The sequence below is a fragment of the Watersipora subatra genome, chromosome 8, assembly GCF_963576615.1.
Source record: "Watersipora subatra chromosome 8, tzWatSuba1.1, whole genome shotgun sequence".
NCBI lineage: Eukaryota > Metazoa > Bryozoa > Gymnolaemata > Cheilostomatida > Watersiporidae > Watersipora > Watersipora subatra.
Window position 1 is genome coordinate 15,635,900 of NC_088715.1, and position 25,324 is coordinate 15,661,223.

The following is a 25,324-nucleotide window of genomic DNA, read 5'->3' on the forward strand; positions in this document are numbered from 1 at the left end:
ATTACGAAAACTAAAGACAAGTAGTAATATTCACCGTGGCAGCAATATTGGCAGGGAAGCAATTAATCAACCTAGACCCCTTCTTCAACAACAACTTATTGATATCGATGTGGCAAACTTGATTATATTATATATTTTATTTCATGTATAGATATATTATAATTTATTACAAACTTCGGTGTACAAATAAAATATTTCAAATGCAAATAAAATTTTACAAACGATGAATGGAGTAAATATAAACAGATTCGCCCATATGGCGGTTGTCTGGCAATAAAATTAAACTGATATTCTTGATAAGTGAATACTAGTGTGTAATGGTGCTCTCTGACTAGTTATTTTGGTAATATCAGCTCTATATCGTTGTCACTGTTTTGGGTAGATGTTAAAGGCAATTCTCTCGCTACTACATAGCTTATCACCAGAACTCTCCGCGTTGCTTACTATTGGAAAGTTCTGCCGGTTGGCAAAAAATTTGTGCTCGTAAAGGCTCTTTTGTTCCTTTTTTAAAACAGATATATTCTTCTCGTTAGCAGCTGCGGTCACATCCACCTCAATTTCCAGACCTCCCTGAATGATTGGTGATCTTCTAGGAATACATCTACCACCCTTGCAGTCATTGTGCCTCCGTTTATGATGAAAAATCTCTCACACTAAAACAAATAATGAAGCGGTAGGGATGGAAAAAATAAATATTGCGTTTTACCGAAGAACCAAAGTAAAATTCAACTAATTTAGTAAATGGTTTGAAAAAACTCATTACTTACCACAAATTGTTGGTTCATCAAAGGCCTCCAAATCTATGACTATTCGTGAAAACCTCTGAACGCAGCAAAAAATTTATGGCTTAGCATCATTGACTCGTAGTTGTTAGCTAAATAGAAAACGAAACATGGAATGCGCGCATGCGTAGGGTTAACTCTATCGTTAGCCGCAATAGAGTTAACTTTTCATAGAGAGTGACAGTGTTCAGCCGCGAATAAATTAATCCGCGAATAGCATGAAAAAGGCAATTTTCGCGAAATTTAACTTCGTGAATAAATTCATCCTGTAGGGTAGGTTGTGATATTGTATGTAGTTTTATGTGCGAATATGATTCTTGCTGAGGGTAAATTTGCAAAATATGTTGCATCCATGAAATCGCTTTACTGAACTTCTTTTTTGTTTTCGTTTCCTATAGATTTGCTGAAAATAATTTTGATTTGCGTTATAGATTGATAGTCAATTTTGTTGAAAGGTCTATTTTGTATCCAAAGAGACCCTGCGTTCTTAGGTCAATGTGCTAATCAATCAAACCTTTAACACATACACTTGTAAAGTCGTAAAATTACACTTGTAGATAATTCGAGGAGTTGATTTCCCTCGCCGAAGCAAACTGCTGCTAAGTTTCACTTAGTTTTTTGCACTTCCTGTTTAAGGAGAATTACAAAAAATGTTAGTTGCCTATTAGTTGGAGAAATGAGAACTGGCTGCCGACAGAATAATAGTGTCTAATGGCACGTGATTTAAATTAACTTAATTTAAATTAAATGAAGCGTAAGTAAGCGACGGACAGTATCTCAGATCCCATTAAGGCATTGTGAGAGGAATTTGGCCAATAGCATAACGATATCTTAGTGATGCCGTGGGGCCGACCATAGCAGACCTGCTTTTGAGTCCCTGCTGGGAAATTATAATATTAGATTTACTGGTCTATAGTTGTATAATATTAGACTTACTGGTCTATAGTTGTATAATATTAGATTTACTGGTCTATAGTTGTATAATATTAGATTTACTGGTCTATAGTTGTATAATATTAGACTTACTGGTCTATAGTTGTATATTTGCTCTTAAGGATGAACCTACATAACATTTTAGTAGATTTTATCAAAAAGTATGGCTATTTAGATTTGGTAGATTTTATTAGAACATATCGGTATTTTAGTATCAATTGCAATTGTTTTTTTCTATTTGATATGTAATTCCATTTTTAGTTTATTTTTCAAAACAGGAAAACCAAATCACTACAATCATGGCAATAAGAAATTCACCGAGTTCGTTAAGTGCAAAGGAAAAGTGAGAAGTTTTGTGAGTGTGATTCACTAAACAATTTTATACTTATCTTGTAGAGAATTCTGTTCTGAATAAGATGCATTTTACAATAAAACAATACAGTCATACTTCAACTTACGAGCTTAATGCGTTCCGAGACTGAGCTCGTATGTCAATTTACTCGCATGTTGGTGCAATTTATTTATATATAGAACAATTAAATATATATTGATTGGTTTCCATACTCTAAAAAATGCAAATAAAACACTCAAAACAAGATATTGTAACAGAAAGAACATGTTGGTTATTGTCCTAACTTACCACATGCTTTCAAAAAGCAACAAATAAAAAATAATGCAAGGAAATGTGATTAATTAAAATGTAAATTTAAATACATACAATAGCGGCTAACGCTAGCATTTGCCAGAGAGGGAGATATGAGTACTATATTACTTTACTACTACTTACCTTCATTACTACAGTTGACTTTAATAAATTTGGATTTTATCAGTCTTAAAAGACAAACGTAGAAGCAAACCTAAAAGCAAACTTTCATTTTTAACTTAACGTAATAAAAATTTCTTTGCCGTTCATAGTTTGAAGTTTCTCGCTGGTTAGCTAATTTTTCCTTTGTTTCCCTTTCACGACTAGCCGGCCATTTTAAGATACACCTACGGTATCTAAGGACGTTTGCCTTTGTCGCCCTTTCAACATGTTGCGATTAGAACGAGCACAGGTGTCGTCACGAAGGGTTAATGCACGACTACTAGCCAACTTGTAAAAATGTCTATTTTTATAGTTTTGATAGATAGCGCCGGCCTTCTCACATAGCATCGTTTCAGTTACGCTGTAACCGGCCAATTGTTGGGGTATCTTTTATCCCATGCCTGAGCGGTCTCTCCATCAGGGGTCGTGAAGATCGCTTGGCCGTTTAGAAACTATGGTTAGTCTTTTTGCGAACTAATTGCCCTGAATATAATCCTTCTGTTTGATAATTGTGGATGTATTTCTGTCATATTGCTGAGCTAGCTCAATCACGCATACACATTTCGCATATTTTTCAATAATTTTCCGTTTAATATCAATTGTTATCATTTGCTTTTTCTTTGCATTATCTTTCATTTTACTGGCAAACTTTCAGTCTACGCGCAGTACTTTTAATTCACATAAATCTGCACTGAAAATCGCGCACAAAAACACGGTAAAAAAGTATAACCTGAGCAGTTGAAAATTACAGAGTGATGCTGTTCTCATAAAACACCTCTGGCATACTTGGCAACTGACTCACGTGCTTGTATCTCAAACATGGCTCGTATGTTAGTGCTAAAACTTGCTTAAAAGCTGGCTCGTATCTCAAGCTTCTCGTACGTTGGAGCACTCGTAAGTTGAAGTATTACTGTATCTGTTTTGATTTTCAAGATATTACATAAGCACTAGTGAAATATGGATTTCCGAAAATCACTTGTTCTGAAATTTTCATGTACCGTAAAACCTTTAATTGAATGTCATGGCGCTCTATTTTTTAATCATTCCTTTATAGTATCAGTCAAATAGAGGTCGCGTTCAATTAAAAGTTTTACGGTTATTGGTTAGTTAGTTTCAACTCTATGAGTTGAAATGATGAGTAAGACTCAACAAACTGTAAAGGCTATTAGCTTAGGCTCATACACTTGCCTATATCCTTCTATTTCTGGTACTTAATAATGTTCTTAGTGTTTCATTAGTTTACTCAAGAAAGAGGCCAGCATTGACTTGAGTATGTTATGACTGTTAATTTAGTCCTGCCTGTATGCGTAAATTTGGAGTTATCCCTTACTGTTACCTCAGTAATTACTTTATAGATCACTAGCCATCGAATCCTATTAACTCTTTCACCGCCGTAGACGCATAAATGCGTTTTCGTGGGACTACTGTCGTAGACGCATTATTGCGACTTTCCCAGCAATTACGTAGTTACCTAATTTTATTATTCGTTGACAGCATAAGACTTTTATGAAATTGACAGTGTTGTCCGAAGATTTGTCTATAAAATTAGCCTAAAATAACGAAGCAGTTTTAAACTTTTGTTTGAGAATTTCTAATTTAATAACGAACATTTTTTTGTGTAAATTCATTAATTACCTCGCACGAGTCAGAAAACAGGTAATTAGTTATGTTGATGACATTATAGCCAATTCAGATTCAGATTTTCGTGATTATACAGATAATTAAAGCAGCAGCACTGTCTCTGATGGTGAAAGTAATAATTTTGTTAGAGTAAGGAACATTATGGAGGATCGTTAGAGCTTCGCATCGATCGTAGCTTCACACAGCTTTATCATCGCACAAAGTATATATCCATTGAATTTTTGCATAGCATTGATGGTTAAAATGTTGGCAAATTAAAATATGTAACAAAAATGTTCTAGATAGAGATTGAAATTGGAAAAAATACTGTTTACATATGTATCATGAAGCAATATCGGCAATTTTCGGTAAAATGGCTGGCACTTGGCAGATACCCAATTTTGTACATGCTTGGCAGTGAAATGGTTAAACTATCTATTTAATCTATGAATCTGAAAGTTTGTGTGTCTACTTCGGTTAGTCCAGCTATAGCCATTAAAATATTGAACGGGAAAATCTGGATCACAGAAGATTTTATCTAAGGCAGGTTTGCCAGGCGAAACCCTTACTAATTGAGCTACCCGAGGTTGATGGATTCTTTAGGCGATATATGTAGCTATGTGGATGGAAATACGCTACCACTCTCCATTACGGCACAATGTAATTTTATGCTTGCTCACACTGCTCTTAGTAGTAAGCTCGCTTAAATTAACCATTGGCAAAGTGCCAGGCTAATAGCAAGTGGTGGCAGGAAACTACATTACCCCTCACTGTTTATAAACTGATTTTTAATACCCATGCCACGCTGGGCATTCCGCTAGTCGTAGTATATATATACAGTCAAACATGGATAACTCAAACTTCACGGGACCGAGCAAAAGTGTTCGAATTATCAGAGCGTTCAAGTTATCAGAGCAGTGTCACAAGTCCATGTATTTACTTATTTATTAGTAGATACATGTACATATACAAACTATAATATAAATAAAAGCACAAATGGCTTGTTTCAAATTAAATGCTTCTAATGTAGAGTTTAAAACGTTTTTATCAAAAAGTATAGAGATTTTTCTATCACTTGAGATTGGTTTATTGTTTGAGGTGATGTTATTGCCAGGACGTTTTTTAGATTGACATTGGCAAAACTTGATCGTTGTTGAAATGCTCAAAAGAAAAGACATCCTTTTGTTTTGAGCGTTTTACCCACGATCAATTTTGCCGATTATTCTTGGAGTTTATGCAAAGATTACCTCACTTTTCCTTGCTTCCGAAGGGTGATCGCGCTAAGCTGATGTTTGGTATAAATCAAATTTCACCAAACCTTTAGAAAAGTCGTTGACAAAAATATTTTGCCGATGGTGGTAATACGACGCTTATGAATTACGAAAAGTTGAGGTTTACATCTATGGCTTGGAATAAAGTGATTTTCTAAAGCGATAACAACCGTTTCGGTAGCCGTTGGGCAAAAAACTGTTCGAGTTAACAGATTTGAGTTCGAGTTATCTATAGCAATTTATCATTACGTGGGAACGGACTAAAGAAACCGTTCGAGTTAACCATGTGTTCGATCTATCCGTGGGCGAGTTATCCATGTTTGACTGTATATATACATGTATATTATAGTTAAAATCAATCATTTTTATGCATACACAAGGTGGGCAGCTTTATTAAAATGCTGTCTGGCAGCACTGTGGGTGTTGCTGTCAAGAGTGGTGACTGTCAACTAGTGTAGGTCTACATGTTTATTTTTTGTCAGGTTTCCCTTTCATATTTAGTGTATGTTTGGTTTGTTAAATTAGTTTGTGATATTGTATGTAGTTTTATGTGTGAATATAATATGATTCTTGCAGAGGGTAAATTTGAAAAATGTGTTGCATCTACAAAATGGCTTTACTGAACATATTTTGTGTTTTTTTTTCTCTTAGATTTGCATGAAATAATTTTGATATGCGCTATAGACCGATGCTTTATTTCTATGAAGGGGTCATTTTGTATCCAAGGTGGCTCCATGTAATTAGGTCATGGTGCTTAACCAATGAAACCTTTAATACTTTGAAACCTGGCTCAGAGATAATTTGAGGAGTTGTTTGCCCGCCCGAGTGAACTCGGCAGCTTTTACACACTTTCAGTTTAAGCGGAGTTATCAAAGTTTGGGCTCTTTGTGCGTTTTGCGTTTTCAGCCTATTTGTGAAGTTTCAAGTTGATTGGACTATTAGTTCATCTAATAGTCTAATTATTAAATTACTAAATTATAATTAATTAAATGAAAATTAAATTAAAATTAATTAAATTACTAATTATCAAAATACTGAGGGCAATTAAATACAGAGTTGTTTAAGCTGGGAGCTTTGATATTCGGTTGAAAAGGAGTTGTACTATTGTAGGTATTTTAACAGCTGACAGAAAATTGTTAATATGTTCCAGGATCAGGAGACCTGATAGTATGTACAAGACTAGGTTTTAATGTGTTATTGTTATATTGTTTTTAGAATCATCTCCTTACGTGCTCAACCAAGGATCTCATAAGTTCCCATTTGTCTTTCAAGTGCAGGCTGACAGGTGAGAAAATTATTTAACTTACTGTAAAACCTTTATTTGGCTGCCTTTCTGTATTTTGCAACCTTTCCTTTAGCAGTGTTCTATTAGAGGTGACGTTCAAATGAAGGCTGGCTCAGTATTTCTCAGCTAGTTCTTCAGTATTTTGAGAAACTGAATTTAACTCTATTACGGGCAAAGTGATGCTATTGTCGCCTATATTTCGCACTCTCCTTCCTTCGGGCAATGTGTCGTTAAAGTCGCCGGCCTCATCGGTTTTGCTGAACCATTTTTCCTACACGTCGAAGTATCAGACCGAGTCAAACAAGGAACTACTTTGAGTAAAACACTAGAGAGATACAGTTATTAATTGTTTTAAAGTTTTAAAGAAAAACAGTAGAGCTTTGGAGTTAGAAAAGGGATACACCATAACAATGGCTGTTATTACGCTATACGTTGTTCCTGTTCTTGGATAGTATTTTCATCATTCATAAAATACTTAATTTTTTCATATCAGTTTGTGGATCGAGCTTTGACCTTTGTGACTTCGAATCAGAGTGTAGTTATAATGATTTGTCGATCTTCTCAGGTGCACCAACACTAAAACCATGGCAACCACTACACCAACAATGAAATAATCATTCTTAGTAGCATTTTGTGGAATCTTTTTTACAGATCACTTTCTATTATGGGTAAACATGATGAATATCAAAGTGTTGGTCTAGTAGAGGTGGCGTTCAGTTAAAGGCTGACACTGTACTTTTCAACCTTTCTCCTATACTGGCATTCTATTACAGGCGGCGTTAAAATAGAGGTGGCATTCAAATAGAGGTTTTACTGTATATTTCAAATTACACTTTTTAGATCCTGATCTTCCTTTATGGGAATACATAAAACTAAAAACATCAAGTTAACCTCTGTTTAGTTCAAGTTAGGGTAAGTTACACATTGTACCTCTATCATCAGCCCTACCTCTGCACCAGCTGTCTTATGCATCGTTAAAGTCTGGTTCCCATATCGATTGCGCGACTCTGGCGGTAACATGCGCAGCAAAACGCTTGCGACGCTAGGCTCGCTGGCATCTGTTCACATATAAAGCTGTATCGCTAAACATAATTGCGTAATCAAATAAAATGTTCGCTCGCCATGCCGTTTCTATAATGGTGACATTCACTCGTACAGTGCATTTCGGGAAAGTTTTGCCTGCGGACTTTTGCGGAATTTGAACAGCGCTAAACTATTGTGTTGCCGCCGGCAACTACCGGTGGTACCCAGCGCGTAGGCTCCTTTTTCACTGCTAATAGCCTGCGATGTTGTCGCCGTTGCTTTGCGACGTATGTGCGAACCAGGCTTTAGTCACCAGCCTTACTTTCGCACAAGCTGTCTCATACATCGCTAAGTCACCAGCCCTACTTCCGCACCAGCTGTCGCATGCATCACTAAGTCACCATTCCTACCTCCGCACCAGCTGTCTCACGTATCGCTAAGTCAACATTTTCAACGGCGTACTTTTTTGTTGTATTGGTGGTCTTGCATGCTGTGGGAAATAGTCAGGCATGTTAACTGTATGTACAATTGTTTGGATCATCAGGTGTAATAAGTATATGCATAATTATTCTTCAGCTCAGAAAGTAGTTGAGAGGCACAGCCGTTAGCCTGTCTGTCTGCAAAATAAACTATCTGAGTTTGAATTCCAACCCAGGCAACTTTTTCCTAACGCTTAGTGTGACTTCGGATAAACATGGTTCTTATTATAGTAAAGGTTGCTAACTTCATGTTGTTTCCTTGGTTTATTTTGGATTTATCGTCTCTCTTCCTTCCCGCAGGCACCTACCTTCCAGCTACGTCGGGCGCTATGGCCGTATCGTCTACTCACTGAGTTCCAAGATGGATCGGTTTGGAGTTATCTTTGATGACAAATCATCTTTTGTTATCAATGTTTCAAACCCACTCCCACTCAACCCAGCCCTACATGAGGTAGGTGACAATATTAGCAGGTGCTTATAGCCGTGTGGCTGCTTGTGAGTTTCTGATCTAGCTTACAAGAAAGTTACCATAGCTAAAGTTAATTATTCAATAATATGCATTTGAACATATAAAAAATGTATAGCTTTAGTTTTAGATGTTTGACTTGCCTCCTCCGTAACCACTATGATGTCAAAAGACAAATAATCAAAGTTGGACAAAAATAAAAAACAACCCTCTGACAAATCAGAGATTATTTAGCCTCTAAGTAAAATGATTACACACTACTATAACCTATATAATAGGTAATAGTAGTGTGCTATTATAGGTAATGCCAGACTAAATATATTAGCGACATATGCAACCTTATGCGTTTACACATGGGTAACTATGTGCTACATATAATGGTTACCGAAGGAGCTGCCATTGTGTAGTGGTTGGTAAAAGGGTGGTGGTTCAAATCACACAAGGACCATGTTAGCTTTTTGGAAAGGCATCCAACAGCAATTGCTCCTGCGCTCCAACTATCATGTGCCAGCATTAGTAGGCCTACAAGATATGGTTGTCCACAGCGACCTCACAAGGTGAAAGAAAAATAATGCAAGGTTAGACATTATGTGTCTGTTTGCTATAGTTCAACTCTTTAGCTTATTTATGATATTCACATGCAAAAGTACTAATTATGGTTGATAAGGTCAGCCTTGACCACCTTTATAGACAACTATATTTATAGTAATGTTGGATCCTGATCTCAAATGACTTTTTCCTGTCAAATTGTCACACTAATATTCTCTTACCCGTTTAATCTTTCCTGTAGTGCCGATAAAAGTGTAAAATCTGGTAGTGTAAAAGAACTGACCCAGTTCCTCTACTTGCTCTCTAAAAATCAAAGCACTCGAGTGCAAGGCAAGTCTTTATGTTATCTTATTAAACCCTGTGTCCAGTTGTAGTCTCGCAATGAAAAATCTGCTTGGTACTGGGGTTGAACTCGGAAACCCGATTCATTTGGAACACGTGTGCTACCCACCACTCCACACGGCTGTTTTGCTCCACTCCAACATAGCACTCATACTTATTCCAGCTACCAATCAAAGTGCACATGACTACCCAGCCGTGAATCTGAACGCACCCAGTTCGATTGCTGGGATGTGCAATTTTTTTTTCAACGTTTTAGCATTCTCGCTTTGGCTTGGGCTCCTCTCGGCCGAGGCCAAACCATGAGTGTTACCACGGGCTGTATTGTCCACAGAGTCGGGTCCCGGCATCGGTTGCTCCAGTGTCAGCTATCTTCTCTAGCTCGGCCATCGGGCATCACAGTAGCAATTTTGTTTTCGAAATGGTGAAAGGATACAAATGACATAATTTAATGTATTTATGATGTTGGAGTCTCCATAACAAACCTGCTAAAATAAAAGTTTTTGACATTAGTTTGTTTTTATCTACCTCAACCTTTGACATTTGACCTCAACATTTGACCTCTGACATTTGACATTCTGCCTTTTTACCCTAAGTGAAAACAGCACATGGGAAGGTTTGTTGCTATAGGTTTCCTTGTTCGATTGCAATGGTAGCGGAGGACCTGGAAAACTCACTGTGGTTTGAACCAGAAATCTTTCTCAGTTACCTCCTGCTCTACAAGATATTTTAAGAATGTGGCAGCCATTACTATAATGGTAACTAGTTCCTAAATCACTGTTACTACTCTGCCGCGAGTCTAGGAGGTGTCTAGGCATGCTGTATGACTGATCAGAGTAAGGGGTGGTTACCAGTTGAATGCAATTCCTAGAAACCTTTGTTGTTTGGCTATGATAAGATAGTTATATTAACATGAATATGGCTGGTTTTATGATCTTGTAGCTATGATATTTGCAATAAGTTGATGGGGAGCGCACATCCTAGTGCTCAATTACAATGATTTGCTTATTTTTTATTATTATATATTTATATTATATTATATATTATATAATTTATATTATTATATTTTTATTAGTAAAACTAATAACTAATACTTTATACGTCGACAATAAAGTGAAGCAAAAGAACATTTTTATTACAAAAAATAGCGATACTATTTGTTCATCGTCTATCTGTTCTCAGGGTCAAGGTTAGGATAAAAGGTAACTTTTGACGATACTCCAACTTGTGACATTCAGATTAGTAGACTGACGATGTCATACCTGCACCAATCGATCGCCTTTGTATTTATGAACATTTTCAATTGCAACAGCTACCCTATACTCTATACAAAGGGCGCTCAACAGGCGGCCCTGGGGCCGGAAGCGGCCCTCAGCCTGATTTTATGCGGCCCCCCAGAGACTTTACCAATTTAAAATTTTTATACTGAATTTTCTGCCCAAGCTCAGGCCCTAACTTAGCAGAAATGTAGGCCAATTGTAACCACACTTTCTGACCATGTTAACGGCTATGTCTATGTCTCTTGGAAATCCCCTTCCCTTGCATCACTTTTTTCTTCCTGTCTGATATTACTGCACATGTGGGTAAAATCCCCAGTTTTTAGGGAATTTCCCTAACTGACCTGCTAACTGTTGGTTTATAAATTGGTTTATTCATTTAAACACAAGCATGGCAAGTAAAAGGAAGATAGACAAAGAGGGCAGAGAATTTAATAACGATTGGAAATTAAGCTATTTTGTGAAACACCACTCTGTAAATCAGGCTGTCTGCGTAACTTGCAACCAAATTATAGCAGTTCTCAAAGAAAATAACATTCGACGGCATTATACTACTCGCCATGCTCAACAGTATGACCAGCACAGTGGCCGACAGAGAGCAGAGAAGTATGAAACACTGTCAAAAAATCTCGCATCACAGCAGCGCTTGTTCACCCGCTACACTGAAATCAGTGAAAAGGCTACAAAGTGTAGTTTGGTGATAGCTAACAAAATTGGCCAGAGGCAGCTGCCATTTCAACATGGAGAGTTCGCAAAAGAGGTAAGTTTATCTCTATTTCATCAATATGCTGAATATTACCGGTTGTTGTTTGGGTACCATTTATATGTGTATTATATTTGCATGCATTTTATGTTTTATTTAAATTTTATCAGCATAATCAACAGCACATGAAAGTATTGTTATTGACTATTGTATTGTAGGTACTGACAGCATTTGTGGAAGAGTTTTGCCCCGACAAGAAAGAAGCACTGGAGAGCATCTCTTTATCAAGACACACAGTAATTAGAAGGATTGAAACATTGAGTAAGGACATTGAGCGCAAACTCAGAGGTTGCAAGCAATTTTATCTACTTTAGCATTGCGCTTGATGAGAGTACAGATAATTCAGACATAGCACAACTTGCCATCATGGTCAGAGGTATTGATGATCAGTTCAGAATCACAGAGGATTTTCTCACAAGGAGCAGCCTTCATGGCACCACAACTGGTCAAGACATATTCGACAACCTGCTCAAAGAACTTAGATTTCAATCTGCCATTTGAGAAGTTATCAGGGATATACACTGATGGTGCGCCGGCAATGACTGGAGAACACACAGGCTTAATTGGCTTGCTGTTGAAGTCCAGAGTGTGGAATGTCCCTCCTATCGTGTACCACTGCATCATTCACCAGGAAAATTTAGGAGCACAGCACCTTAAGATGGGACATGTCATGGAAATGGTTGTATCCACAGTAAATTACATAAGAGCTCGAGCTTTGAGCCACCGCCAGTTCAAAGAGATGCTGAAGGAGATTGAAGCAGAATTTCAAGACGTGGCATATTATTGTAAATTGAGATGGCTCAGTAGTGCAAAAACACTTCGTCGGGTTCTCAGTTTTTTAGATCCCATCGATACTTTCATGAGAGGCATAGGACGTAACCATGAAGAATTCAGAAATGTGGCATGGATAAATGATCATGCTTTCTTGGCAGACATTACTTAGCATATGGCGGATCTCAACCGCAAACTACAGGGAAAGCAGCAGCATGTATCATCTCTGTGGAGCCATATAACAGCTTTCCGGTGTAAATTAAATCTGTGGGTCGGTCAACTTCAAAATGGAAACTGCACACATTTTAAGAGCCTGCTGGAGCGACAACAGAGTGTTGAAAATCATGTCAGTGCAGAGCCATATGCAAAGCTCCTGACTGGCCTTGCTGCTGAATTTGGCAGAAGGTTTGCTCAATTTGATGGCACTTGCATGCATATCAACATCTTTGAAGACCCATTTTCAGTCGACGCAGAAGAAGCACCTGCTCCTCTACAAATAGAACTGATTGATATTCAAGCTGATAAAAGGCTGAGCCAGCATCACAACAGCCATGAACTTGTAGAATTTTACCGTGATTTTCTTCCAAAACAAAGATTTCCAGGCCTATACAAACATGTTTTACTCATGGGCAGTTTGTTTGGCTCGACTTATCTATGCGAGCAGTTCTTCAGCCGTATGATACATACCAAAAATAAATACAGGACAACTATCACTGATGAACACTTGACCCAGCAACTAAGACTGGCTTCCTCAGCTACCCAGCCTGACATTGATAGAATAGTCAGAGAAAAGCAATGCCAAGTATCACACTGAAATATCTAATTACATGTTTTAGTGTTTGTAACTGTCCATGAAATGTTCAATTTATGTACCTGTACATGCATATCTCATTTACTTTAGTTGTACAATTTATTTTACTAACCTAAATAAAGTTTACTGTAAATAGCACTGTAAATCTTAATTAATCAGTTCACGGAACTCTGTGTGCAAACAAGGAGTATAGCAACTTTGACCTAACTTATGTAGATGTAATCTCGGCCCCCTGCCTGCAGATAATTTGTCATATTGGCCCTCACTATGAAAAGGTTGAGCACCCCTGCTCTATACCCTATACCCTACGTTTTGTTGACACGTCTGACGATCTATCACAGTTAACTAGAAAGTCATGGAGGTTGTATATATGTGTGATAGATATACTGCTGTACGCACGCTATACACACGGATTGACTCAGACTTGAGCATCATGCCCATCATCAAAAGATAGTGTATTGGGTCAGTATAAAATTAGTTAAGATCTTAGATAGCAATCCTTTGAAATCCAATTCATATTCAAGTTATTGAAGTTCTGCTATTTAATCGCTCCCGACCTGTGATGTCATGATTAAAACCTTGTAATTTATAGTATTTTATTAACATTTGTCAATTTATCTTGTGAACCATTTATTATGGACTAGTTAATGTTCTTAATCATAATTTCATAGCCCTTATTCTGTGCTATATTAAGAGTGCCGCCAAGAAGGGCTGGTCTCACGACCACCAAATAAGTGTTTCTAAGGGTTCGACATTTCAACTAAAATATTCAAAGTTTGCACAAAATCGAGCCCTGAAAGTTATCAGCAGTAGTAGAACAACAATAATAATAATAAAACTCAAGTATCATCTTTCACGTAATTTACTTTTAAAAATTCAATAAAATAGGTATTTTATAAACATATATAGCTCAAACTGAAAATTATTTCTATTGATAAAAACCTTTGGTACATAAACACTCATTTACATGTGTACTACTACAAAAAAGCTACGACTATGTATGATTGTCCATGTATAAAGTGCTTAGAAGCATTCTTTTCGCCAGAGTCCAATGTCACAGCGTAGCAAAGGCCAGTAGCATTGCCAACGTCCGAGCTACCATAACGATCGCTTTTCTCTGTTTATTCAAAGTTTATATCACTACCATCATCTAGATTATTATCATTTTGATCAAATAAAATATCATGAATGATCGCAGGATCAAATAAATCTTCATTTTTTGTTTTGAATGTCAAGCCGATGTTGAGTGGTTTTTTCAATTTCCAATTTTTTCAAAGGGCTCTCGATTTCTTTAGCTCGTATCACAAAGCAACGCCTTTCAGATGATCACATTTTATTCTAACTCATCGACCAACACCCTGCCGATAATGTTTAAGTCTTACTAGCGTTTATATCCTTTTGTTTATTGTTACTAGGCGACAGCTTTATAAATGTCTACGGAAAACCACCAAAAACGTTTCCCCACGGACCCGATAAACGACACTTTTGGCATTTCCCCAGCCAAAGGATGAACAATACTGCCAAAAGATTTGTCTCCCTTGGTATGCCATGGTGTATCAAGAAAGATAAATCTAAATTTAATTTTGCTTCAATTCCGAATGCAAAAAATCATTTCATAAAGTTTCTGATTTTTTGTGTCAACTAAAGTATAGAAGCAGTTTGCTTTTTGATCTATTTCCTTATTCTAATTCATCAAATAATCTACTTACTTTTGACCTATTTTAGCAACCTGCCGTTGCGGAAAATTCGCATACTGATTGCTGCCTTTGCTGTGCTTCTGGTCCCGTCATAGTGACAGCCAACATCAACAAGTCTGGACTTGCCATCGGATCAGGTCCGTAGATTCATGTCAACTTAGCTTGCTCTACTACAGAGCGCATATCATTTGTAGTTGTCAGACTTGTGCCCAATACGTGCCACTAAGATTATGGGTAGTCTACTGTAGCTTGTATCTAATTCTATATTAAGTGTGACCGATAGCCTCTAGCTTTAAATTAACATATTACCAATTTGATCTAATTCAATTATCAATTAGAGTTGCCTTCTCTTTTTGTTGTCAAAGGTGATCATTTTAATAGACTTACATGAAATAGAAAAACTGATAATGTTTATTCTTACCCTACAGGATGAATTTGTTCGCGGAGTTAATTTTCGCGAAAATTGCCATTTCATGCATATTCGTGGATTAATTTATTCTCAGCTAAAACTGTCACTCTCTATGAAGAGTTAACTTTATTACGTCTAGCAATAGAATTAACCCTCCGCATGCGCGCATTCCGTGTTTCATTTTCTATTTAGCTTACAAGTACGGGTCGATCAGGCTAAGCTATAAATTTTTTGCTGTGTTCAGAGGTTTTTACGAATATTCATAGATTTGGAGGCCTTTGATGAACCAACAATTTGTGGTAAGTAATGAGTTTTTTCAAAACCATTTACTAAATTAGTTGAATTTTACTTTGGTTCTTTGGTAAAACGCAATATTTATTTTTTCCATCCTTACTGCTTCATTACATGTTTTAGTGTGAGAGAGATTTTTTATCATACAGGCAAGCACAATGACTGCAAGGGTGGTAGATGTCATTCTTAGAAGATCACCAATCATTCAGGGAGGTCTGGAAATTGAGGTAGAAGTGACCGCAGCTACTTACGAGGAGAATATATCTGTTTGAAAAAGAGGAACAAAAACGCCTTTACGAGCACAAATCTTTGGCCAACCGGCAGAACTTTGCAATAGTAAGCCACGAGGAGAGTTCTGATGATAACTTCCTTACCAGCCATGTAGTAACGAGTGAATCGCCTTTAACATCTACCCAAGACAGTGACAGCAATATAGAGCTGATATTACCAAAATAACTAATCAGAGAGCACCATTACACGCTAGTATTCACTTATCAAGAGTATCAGTTTAATTTTATTGCTCTAGACAACCGCCATATAGACTAAACTATTTATATTTACTCCATTCATCGTTTGTAAAATTTTATTTGTATTTGAAATATTTTATTTGTACACTCAAGTTTGTAATAAATTATAATATATCTATACATGAAATAAAATATATAATTTAATCATGTTTGCTGCAGCGGTATCAAGGAGTTGTTGTCGATGAAGGGGTCTAGGTTGACTGGTTGCTTCTCTGCCAATATTCCTGCCTTGATGAATATTACTACTTGTCTCTAGTTTTCGTAATCGGAGTTGGTTGTTTCATTCTCAATCTGCAGTAAACACAAAAAAGAAAAAATATTAATAAGTTTTAAGGAAGTACAAAAACAATAGCTGAAGTATTTAATGAAAGCGATCAATTTTTAAACAAAAGAATTAACTAATGCAGTTAATTATGGAAAAACGTATGTGCACTGCAAATCAAATACATACCATAATGTCCAGATCAGAATCATGATCGTCATCAACTTCGGTATTAGAGTTTTTTTTGCGATGACGAAGCCATGCCGAATAACTTGTAAAAACCTTGAATAATTCTGTAAAGTTTGACGCAATGGCAATAAAACTCAAAACCCAGCGGTGATTTTAAAGAAGTTTTGGAACTCGGCTACGTTTAGCACTTCTGCCTAGGGGCTATTTTCGCAATGACGCCATTCTGCATATCTTGTGACCACCTTGAATAATTTTGTAAAGAAATGTGATGCATTGGCAATGGTGTTAGCTCAAAGCCCAAGCAATGATTTTAACAATGTTTTTGAACTCGTCTACGTTTAGTATTTATATTAAAAACTAGCCTAGCGACCAGTTTTCAATGTGATGCAGTAGTTATTCTCTCTTTATTTATGTGATATATGTATTACAGGTATTATATATATTTATGTATTATGTGTAAATCTAAATGTTTGTTTAACTGTAAAACTCCAGGCATTAAACTTGTGTATACATATTTTTTATATACGTATATACTTGTATGGATGTATGTGTATGTAAATATGTGCATACATACTTATAATGCGCAATCCACAATCATATTAATGAAAAATATGTTTTCCATATGGTTCTGCCATAAAAAGTAAAATAAAAGTATCAATAAGTAAAAAGGTTTTGCCTTGTATTGTATACAGCACTCTGATGGCAACGAAATAGATAGTTACTATTATTTTCTAGGGGATTAAAAAATACATCAAAAAGTGACTAATTGCTAAAAGCATCACAGGGCTAATTTACAAAAAGAATCGATCATCAGCTTTGGTATAGACTGGTTTGAATTTCTGGCTGTCAAATGATTCATTTAACCTGTCAGAATACGTCTTTGATCGGGAAGTTGTTGTGAAGTCCCGAGAAGGAGTAAGGAGTTTGTTAAATTTATCTAGGATTCTCTTGTGACTGATCTTCCCAAAATATTAGAATCCCAATTTTTCAGGTGAAACTCTCGAAGTTACCATATCCGTAGATAACATGAAAGGGAAGGCGATTATTCCTGAGGTGGGCATCGTAGAGATGACAAGGTTTCTAGCAGGAGGCCGTTCTCGAACTGGCACAAAGGTAATCGCTGTGGCCCAGCCAGGTCAGCCAATTATGCCAAACACTCGGAATAACAGGAGTTCATACGTGATTGGACCAATCCCTCCGACTGTTTGTGGAAACATCGAATCAACTCGAAACATTTTCGTTTCTTATATGGTATCGGTGAGTTTAAATGTGTATTTCTGTCGTGTTTTTGTTGCTATGGTGATTACGGCTTAGCTATACTGTGCTACTTTTATTAATAGTACTCTAGTAGTATATCATCTACCTGTAGTATTGTTACTCTATACTACTTTATCAATAGTATTCTAGTAGTATATCATCTACCTGTAGTATTGTTATTCTGTACTACTTTATCAATAGTACTCTAGTAGCATATCATCTACCTGTAGTATTGTTACTCTGTATTACTTTATTAATAGTACTCTAGTAGTATATCATCTACCTGTAGTATTGTTACTCTGTACTACTTTATCAATAGTACTCTGGTAGTATATCATCTACCTGTAGTATTGTATCCTCTGCTCGCAATATGTTTCATAATTGAAACACATTTATAATACCAATATAAATTTATCAGTATCTATTTTTGCTAACTCTGAAATGTCACATTCACGGTTATGATCTAGGTCACGATGAAGGGTTCAAGATTTAGGTTGCTGCATCCAATTTTCATTGGAATGGGTCAAGCTGCGTATCCTAACTACCAGCTCTTTGGTTTATCTTCGGAGCCCGGAGATGATCCCGATGCGCCCCCGATGGATTATGGTAGCACTATGCACGCCCCATCTCAGCCCGGACAACCCACTTCTGTGAAGTATTAACTATGACAGTTTCACATACGACTTTTAGACCTCCCACTTTTTCTCAGAAGTGAAGCAGCAAACTTCATAGACATTTTAACCATCTAGCCCTTGCTCAGTATCTTTGTTTTTGTTGCACCTTCTTATGCGTTGCAAGTCTTGTATTGTGATAATTCTGGCTACTATTATAATGTGTGGTTACTTATAACTACAGGCTATGACGACTATCAAAATTATGTTTGTAATGTTTTACTGTTTACACTTTCACTATTATAATATTTTCAGTTTTTATCCATATATACAATTCCTGATACTGTTGTATCGTGGTTTTAGTAATTTGAGTGATTTTTACTTTTTAATAAAATAAATTAGAATGATCTATACTTGACGTAACATAATCTATACTGCTAGTCTCAGATTGTGAGAGATTGCCATGTGTAATAATTCTGTTTGCAAGTTTACTCAGAAATAGACATGTGATTGAGTAGTGTAGTGGCAGCAGGTATATCTTAAAATGTGAAGATTCTGCTGCGATCCCAGGTTTGATTCAAGCGTGGTGCAGCTTTTTCCTCGTAGCAGCAATTACTATGGCAACAGATGGACGCGCCTCTTATTCTAGTTAAAGTGAAAGTAAACACATAATTTTAACATTGTTTTATATGATTGGTAATGCATGATACTATGTTAATTGAACGAGAAAACAAAATTTTAGCAGATATTTCTACTAGTTTAGCAAGTTCAAAGTTGAAAATATATTTTGGTGCATTTATGTTGGACCACTGCTGAATCCTAATAAAGCCGTTTCCAGTAACGAGTTCATTACTTATTCGTTAGTAATTCAACACATTTTATTTTCTTTTAACCAGAGTCAGTTAATTACGATGGGTTGATGTCTTTTTGCTAGTTGTGAATCTGACACTAGAAGTCGTAGCATAACCTTTTTTAGAGTTCCTGTCTCTCAGTCGCCAAATTTAGCAAAACTATGGCTGTCTTAGGCAAAGCTTGCCAACTAAACTTTTTGCTAGTGCGGTCGTGTGCATTATGCACTTCCATAAGAGCCAGCTTTATTCGGAGTAATTTGGGACAACTACAAGATTAAGAATGAAAGAGGGAAAGGTTCCATTTTCTAATGGTGTACCATACAGCAAGAGAGCATCGTCAAACAGGAAAACCTCAACCGTAAGTAATTTATGAAGTGTAAGTAATTTATGAAGAATTTTAAATAAATATTAATAACAAATATAGTTATTTTATAATATAAATTAATAAATATGATAAGTCAAAATATGTAGTACTGAACATTAGCACAAAGAAATGATTTTATATGACTGGGTGACAATGAGACTCAGGCTGAGTTGCATAGACGACGTTTGATATTAACCTGATTCACTTAAATTAACTTGGTTAACTGAGTACAAGTTAGTAAGGGAATTTAAATTTTCTGTTTGGTCTGAATTGTCAGAAATGCTCTAATTGTTCATAAAATATATGATTAATATCATAACATTTGGATTCCATTATTATTTATGATTCATGCTACCATTACTAATATAGGCTTTACAGATCACTTGAAGCGATTAGCCCACATGATTATATTAGTAGCATTTGCGTTGTTTTGTAACGTTGTTTCATCAAAAGAAAACCTAATTTTTACCATCTAATTATATAATAATAAATTTCAGATTTAAATTAGGCTTCGGTTTGTTATTGTTTGTGTTGGCATTTATTTTTTCCTCTATACTTTTAGCAATCATCCCATGCAGGTATACAAACCATGTCGCTAATATTCACAGGAGCTTTCCAGGACACAACAAGTTCATCCAGTGCTCTCATGAACCAATTGATCCGTGAGTGATGAAAAAGTATATTATTTATTTATTCAATGGTGGCATGAAAGCTGTATGTTGAATCTAATAATATATTCAGAAATATCAAAGCACAGGGAGATGTGTAATATACTATTTTATTAATCAATTAGAATGCCTTCGGTTTGTGATATAAGAATATGTAGTCATTTGTTGCATAATAGTAAACAGAAATTGTCCAAATGGTTAAATATTCTGCAGCTGGTTGACATTTGAATAAACAAAAGCTTTGCAGTTTATAATATCTTGAAAAATAACAATGAATAATTTGATGTTTACAGAGAAATGGAAAGAAAGGTGAAATGGTTAATTCCAGGAAGGGCAGGGCACAAAGTCATTTGTGATGCATTAGGACAAGCGAAACTGCTAAACACGTCGCGTCTGTTGAACCATGGTCAGCACACGGGTGCTTTAGAAAACCTCCACAGCCTCATTAGAAAACCTCCACAGCCTGTGCGACTTTCTGAAATTACTATGATGGTGTAATATACAAGTATTTGAATTGCAGGACAGAGCAGCTCCACTTTCAAAATATGTTATAAAACCAGATGGTAACACAGCGAAAGAAATGCATAGGTCAAGATTTACATAAGAGTTAAACTCAATCCTTAGTTTTATGTGAGATATTTTTTTTATAAAATTAATATAACAGGCTATTCAAATTATAAATATTATGTAGTTCTTTGTATAACACGATTTAGATTTATGTAACGTAACTTGTTAAATGTGGTGTTTTTGTGTCATGGCGCAAGTCAAATGATTGAAATATAATTATTTCTCAAACCATACATTATTCACTGTACAAGTCATGAAAATCAGCTAAGTAACGTTGCTGTCAGATTCAGTTAAAAGATTTATAAAAACCATATTTTGCTCAACTGAACTTACATTAATTTAGGCCACATTGTGATCAGGCCACATTGTGGGAATGTAGGCAACAACGCATGAAGGAATAACTTTCCGGCTTCTTCTTCCAAGGTACCCGTAGACGAAATCTATATAGTTTCTATAAGCATGGTATCTGTAGTTTAAATTAGTCATGTTAGTAAACAGAAGGGCATCCCCTCTGAAGCCAAGATACCTTTGATGCTTGAACCGTGAGAGTTGTATGGCAACTTTCCCCAACATCTGATGTATTAGTAAATTAGACTACAGGATGCAACTATTTATACCGGGAATATACTGATCATCCTGAAAGTTTGTATTAGCCAAACTTTCAGTGTAGCAACATACTTTTTCAATAGCTGTCGGCAAGTCAGAACAATTGCCACACTTGCAAAATTTATCTGGTGTTGGTAAGACGTCAGTGAAGGTAGTTGTAGGCGAAGCAATTGTAGTTGAAGCAGTGGTAGTAATAGTAGTGCTCGTGGTCGTTGCTATACTAATCGTTGTTGAACATGTCGATGATGAATCTGACTGTCTGTTTCGCTTGCGCTCATTGAATAGTTCACCACTGATATATTTATATCTTTGCCCATCTTCAACTTTGTCATCAATTGGGTAGCTTCTATAAGGAGTGGTTGTTTTAGCTGTGAGTCTTTTTAGCCATTTTATTGTGAATGTAATAGAATAGCGACAGAAATAAAACAAATTTGAAATATTTTAGCGATATGTGTATTAGCAATGACGGTCAAAGACGTGTTCTACATGTGCCCTTGTTTCCGGATTGTCACAATTGCGAGAGACGTGCGATGTCCCTCACATTAAATCACGAATCAAGTCAAACACTACGTGTCTCGTGATTGGATGAATGATTAGGTTTCAGTGTTCCCAGTGGCGAGTCCGTTTCACACTCATTTTCGCAATGGCGTTATCTATACGATTTTAGCAAAATATGCGATTGAAAAAAGACTCTGTACTCAGTTATATGTGAATTCACGGGCATTTTTTGTTCTTAAAATATTATTCTGAATATTTATCTGCTGTAACAAATAATTTATATTTTGCTAAACGTAGTAAATTACACGAAACGAATAGGGTGAAAGTTGGCTTTCATCAGTAAATTGTGTTTACTTTCCCTTTAAGATTCATGTGATTGGTTGGTAAGTCTTGATTTATTATTTTATATGACTTCACCTGATGAGTTACATAATATGAAGAGTTTTATTAAAATTAAGGTTTGTAACATTGTTCATTTGTGTGGGCAATCCCTTGAAGGTTGAGTAGGATGTCTGCTACTGCAAGCAAAGCCGGTGTATGTTTTTAAAAGCATTGTAGCACAAACAATGGCTCTGTAATCTTGGCTGGAAATGTCCGAGTCCACTGGCAAGGGAACCTTTACAAACATGCCTAGCTGCAGAAGGATTCAAATTGGATGCCATTCTCGACGCCGCCAGACCCTTTTGAGAAATTGAATCTAAACTTGTGATTTGCAACAGGTTCAAGATGTTCAGGTCAGATTTTCTAAAACACTAGGTCACTGTAGCTCTCTGTACATCAGACATATAATAGTTTATGCTACAGGTGACTAATTTGGAACAACACTCAATTCATAAAACTCATATGATACATAACTAGTAGATAAATATTATACACTAATTAATGTAAAAGCCTTTAAAATAATACCCAAGAGTTTACTAGGAAATTCTGTACTTTGCCTTGTCTGCCAAATATTACATCTCAACTTGACTGCTAATAACAGTTCATGACTTTACAATCATTTACATACTGGACGAAATACCAAAAGTAGAGTTTTGTATGCAGAATATCACACTAATGTTTATCCGATGAGCATTACATTTCTAATTAGCTATCACACTTTACAACTAGACTACCTGTTGGCTATTGCATTTTGGTTTAGCTGCCAAAATTCACTTTTCGGTTTGTCAGCCTTGAAAATCAGTCAATATAATTTTCATTGGTGTTGCTATGTAAGTTTACTCACTGTGTTTCTGATTTGTCTCCACCTGGAGGACAACAATTACTATTTAGGCTTTAGTATTTAAATTAACTTGCTGTTGACAAGTCTCCTCTCGACTAGTTTTGCATAATATTTACTAAATAAGTCTTTGTAGCAAATATCAAATGTCATCGCAAAATAAAGTGACAGGTTTTAGTTTTATTCAACTTGAGATGGTGGACAACTTGGAATTGTCTTTACATAGCATTTTTTTTCTTTCAACTTTTTATGGCGTTCAACCATTATGGCTTGAGTTGATTTATCAATCTGGATGATCGTTAAAGTTAGCGAAAGCTTCATGGCTTGTTGAAAACAATTGATTTCCGCAAATGCACTGTTACTGCTGAGACAGTTTCAAGGAATCGGGTCAGGTCATGTGACCTACCAAAACCACCTTTTTAGGTGAGTACCATAATGTGATAGATCTATTGAGCGCCATTGACAGACCCAAGTATAATATGCCAACCTTAATTACTATCTGTGTGCATGTTCAGTTTGCTGTTCTTTAGCATAAAAAGACGTGATTCAATAACTTTTTAGATTTCTAAATTTTATTGTTTTGTTTATTAATAGATTGCAGTTGAAATAATTTGCTACACTCTGCTTTTAGTGGTCTTTTTTCCTTCAGTAATTTTTCACAAAATTATTGCGTATCTTATTTATCTCCACCTGGAGAGTCATCGCGGGTTTGTTCAACATTAGCATTTAAATTAATTTGTTGTTGACAAGATTTTTTAGAATAGACTTGATTAAGATTTACCAAAAAATATTTGTATCAAATTTCATCGCAAAATAGTGTCAGTTTTTATTTTTTTCAACTTGACATGCTGGTTCTGTGCTTCAAGAATCGGGTCAGGTCATGTGACCCACCAATTCCACTTTTAAGCTGAGCAGCAGAACATGATAGACTTATGGAGCACCATTGATTTCAACTCAAATACGTTATGACAATTTTGATTATCCTCTATGAGCAAGTTCAGTTTTTTTCTTTAGCGTAAAAAGACATGATTTATATACTTTTTAGATTTCCACATTTTATTGTTTTGCTTATAGATTACAATATAAATTATTTGTTACACTCTTTACTTCTAGTGGTCTTCTTTCCTTCTCTAACTTTTCTCAACCTGAAAATATATCACATTTTCATATGTTAACAAAAACATAAACCAACATATAGTTACCATGTTGTGGGTTCGAATCCTGTATGGTGTAATTCTTTTTCCAACCTCCAATCGTGGCTCCGGAAAATGGACATGCCTAAATTACAGTAACGATTCCTAATTTCTACACAGAAGTATGGAGCACTTCATAATTTTAGCACTTTATGTTTCAGTGTGTAAATCAGGAAGCTTTACTATAATAATAGCTGTGCCCATCTGTCTGAAGACCCGACCGGAAATTGGAAAAAGATTACATCGTATAGGATTTAAATTAACAGCACTCAGCTCTTTAGACCAACACTCTAACACCTGTGCCAATCAAACACCTTCTACCCGGCTGTAATTAGTGTGTAGATAGTTATTCTCTGTGCACTGAAAATTCCTCACAGCACACTAGACTGTCAGGGTATTTGAATTTAAATAATGGTACAACTACTGCTATGTCTTGTTTATGATGAATAATAAAATTTTCCAGATGAGCACTGACCCCAGCAGTTTAAAAACCATGAAATTTTGAACAACTGTGTTGAAATTGTTAGTTTTCTGTGCTTGTACACATAGCCGCATTTCAGAAGAAATCAACTAATTCTTTATCAGATTTTATCAAAAAGTTATTTTTTTATCAGTTGTGTTGTTTTTGATGTTTGAGGTGATCTAACTGCCAGAATGTTTCAAGCGAAACTGTGATTATGCTGTCTATAGTTGCAAAGAGACCGACAAACTAGAGAAGTGTAATGCTGTAACTTGAACACAATAGCTGATATCACTTACAAGAGACAGACACACAAGTAACTAGTCATTTCGGCACATTTTCCTTCTAAGCATTTTAAATCCCAATCAAGTTTTGTCGATTTTAATCTTAAAACTTCCTGGCAGTCAGATCACCTCAAAACATCAGAAACAAGACAAAAAATAGAAAAATACTGATAATTTCTAATAACATTTAATTAAAT

The 25,324-nt window shown here is 35.9% G+C and overlaps 1 protein-coding gene across 3 annotated transcripts in view; it reads left to right on the forward strand.

Moving 5' to 3' along the window:
• The window catches only part of LOC137401437 (arrestin domain-containing protein 2-like), a 29,142-nt gene extending 10,560 nt beyond the window's left edge, over window positions 1-18,582 (forward strand). For all 3 annotated transcript variants that reach the window (XM_068087777.1, XM_068087776.1, XM_068087778.1), the window contains 5 exons: window positions 6,627-6,696; window positions 8,499-8,649; window positions 14,900-15,008; window positions 17,541-17,806; window positions 18,274-18,582. In XM_068087777.1, the coding sequence (XP_067943878.1) occupies window positions 6,627-6,696; window positions 8,499-8,649; window positions 14,900-15,008; window positions 17,541-17,806; window positions 18,274-18,468 (791 nt within the window). In that variant the 3' untranslated portion in view covers window positions 18,469-18,582. The remainder of the gene's footprint in view (window positions 1-6,626; window positions 6,697-8,498; window positions 8,650-14,899; window positions 15,009-17,540; window positions 17,807-18,273) is intronic.
• Window positions 18,583-25,324: the final 6,742 nt, after the last annotated feature.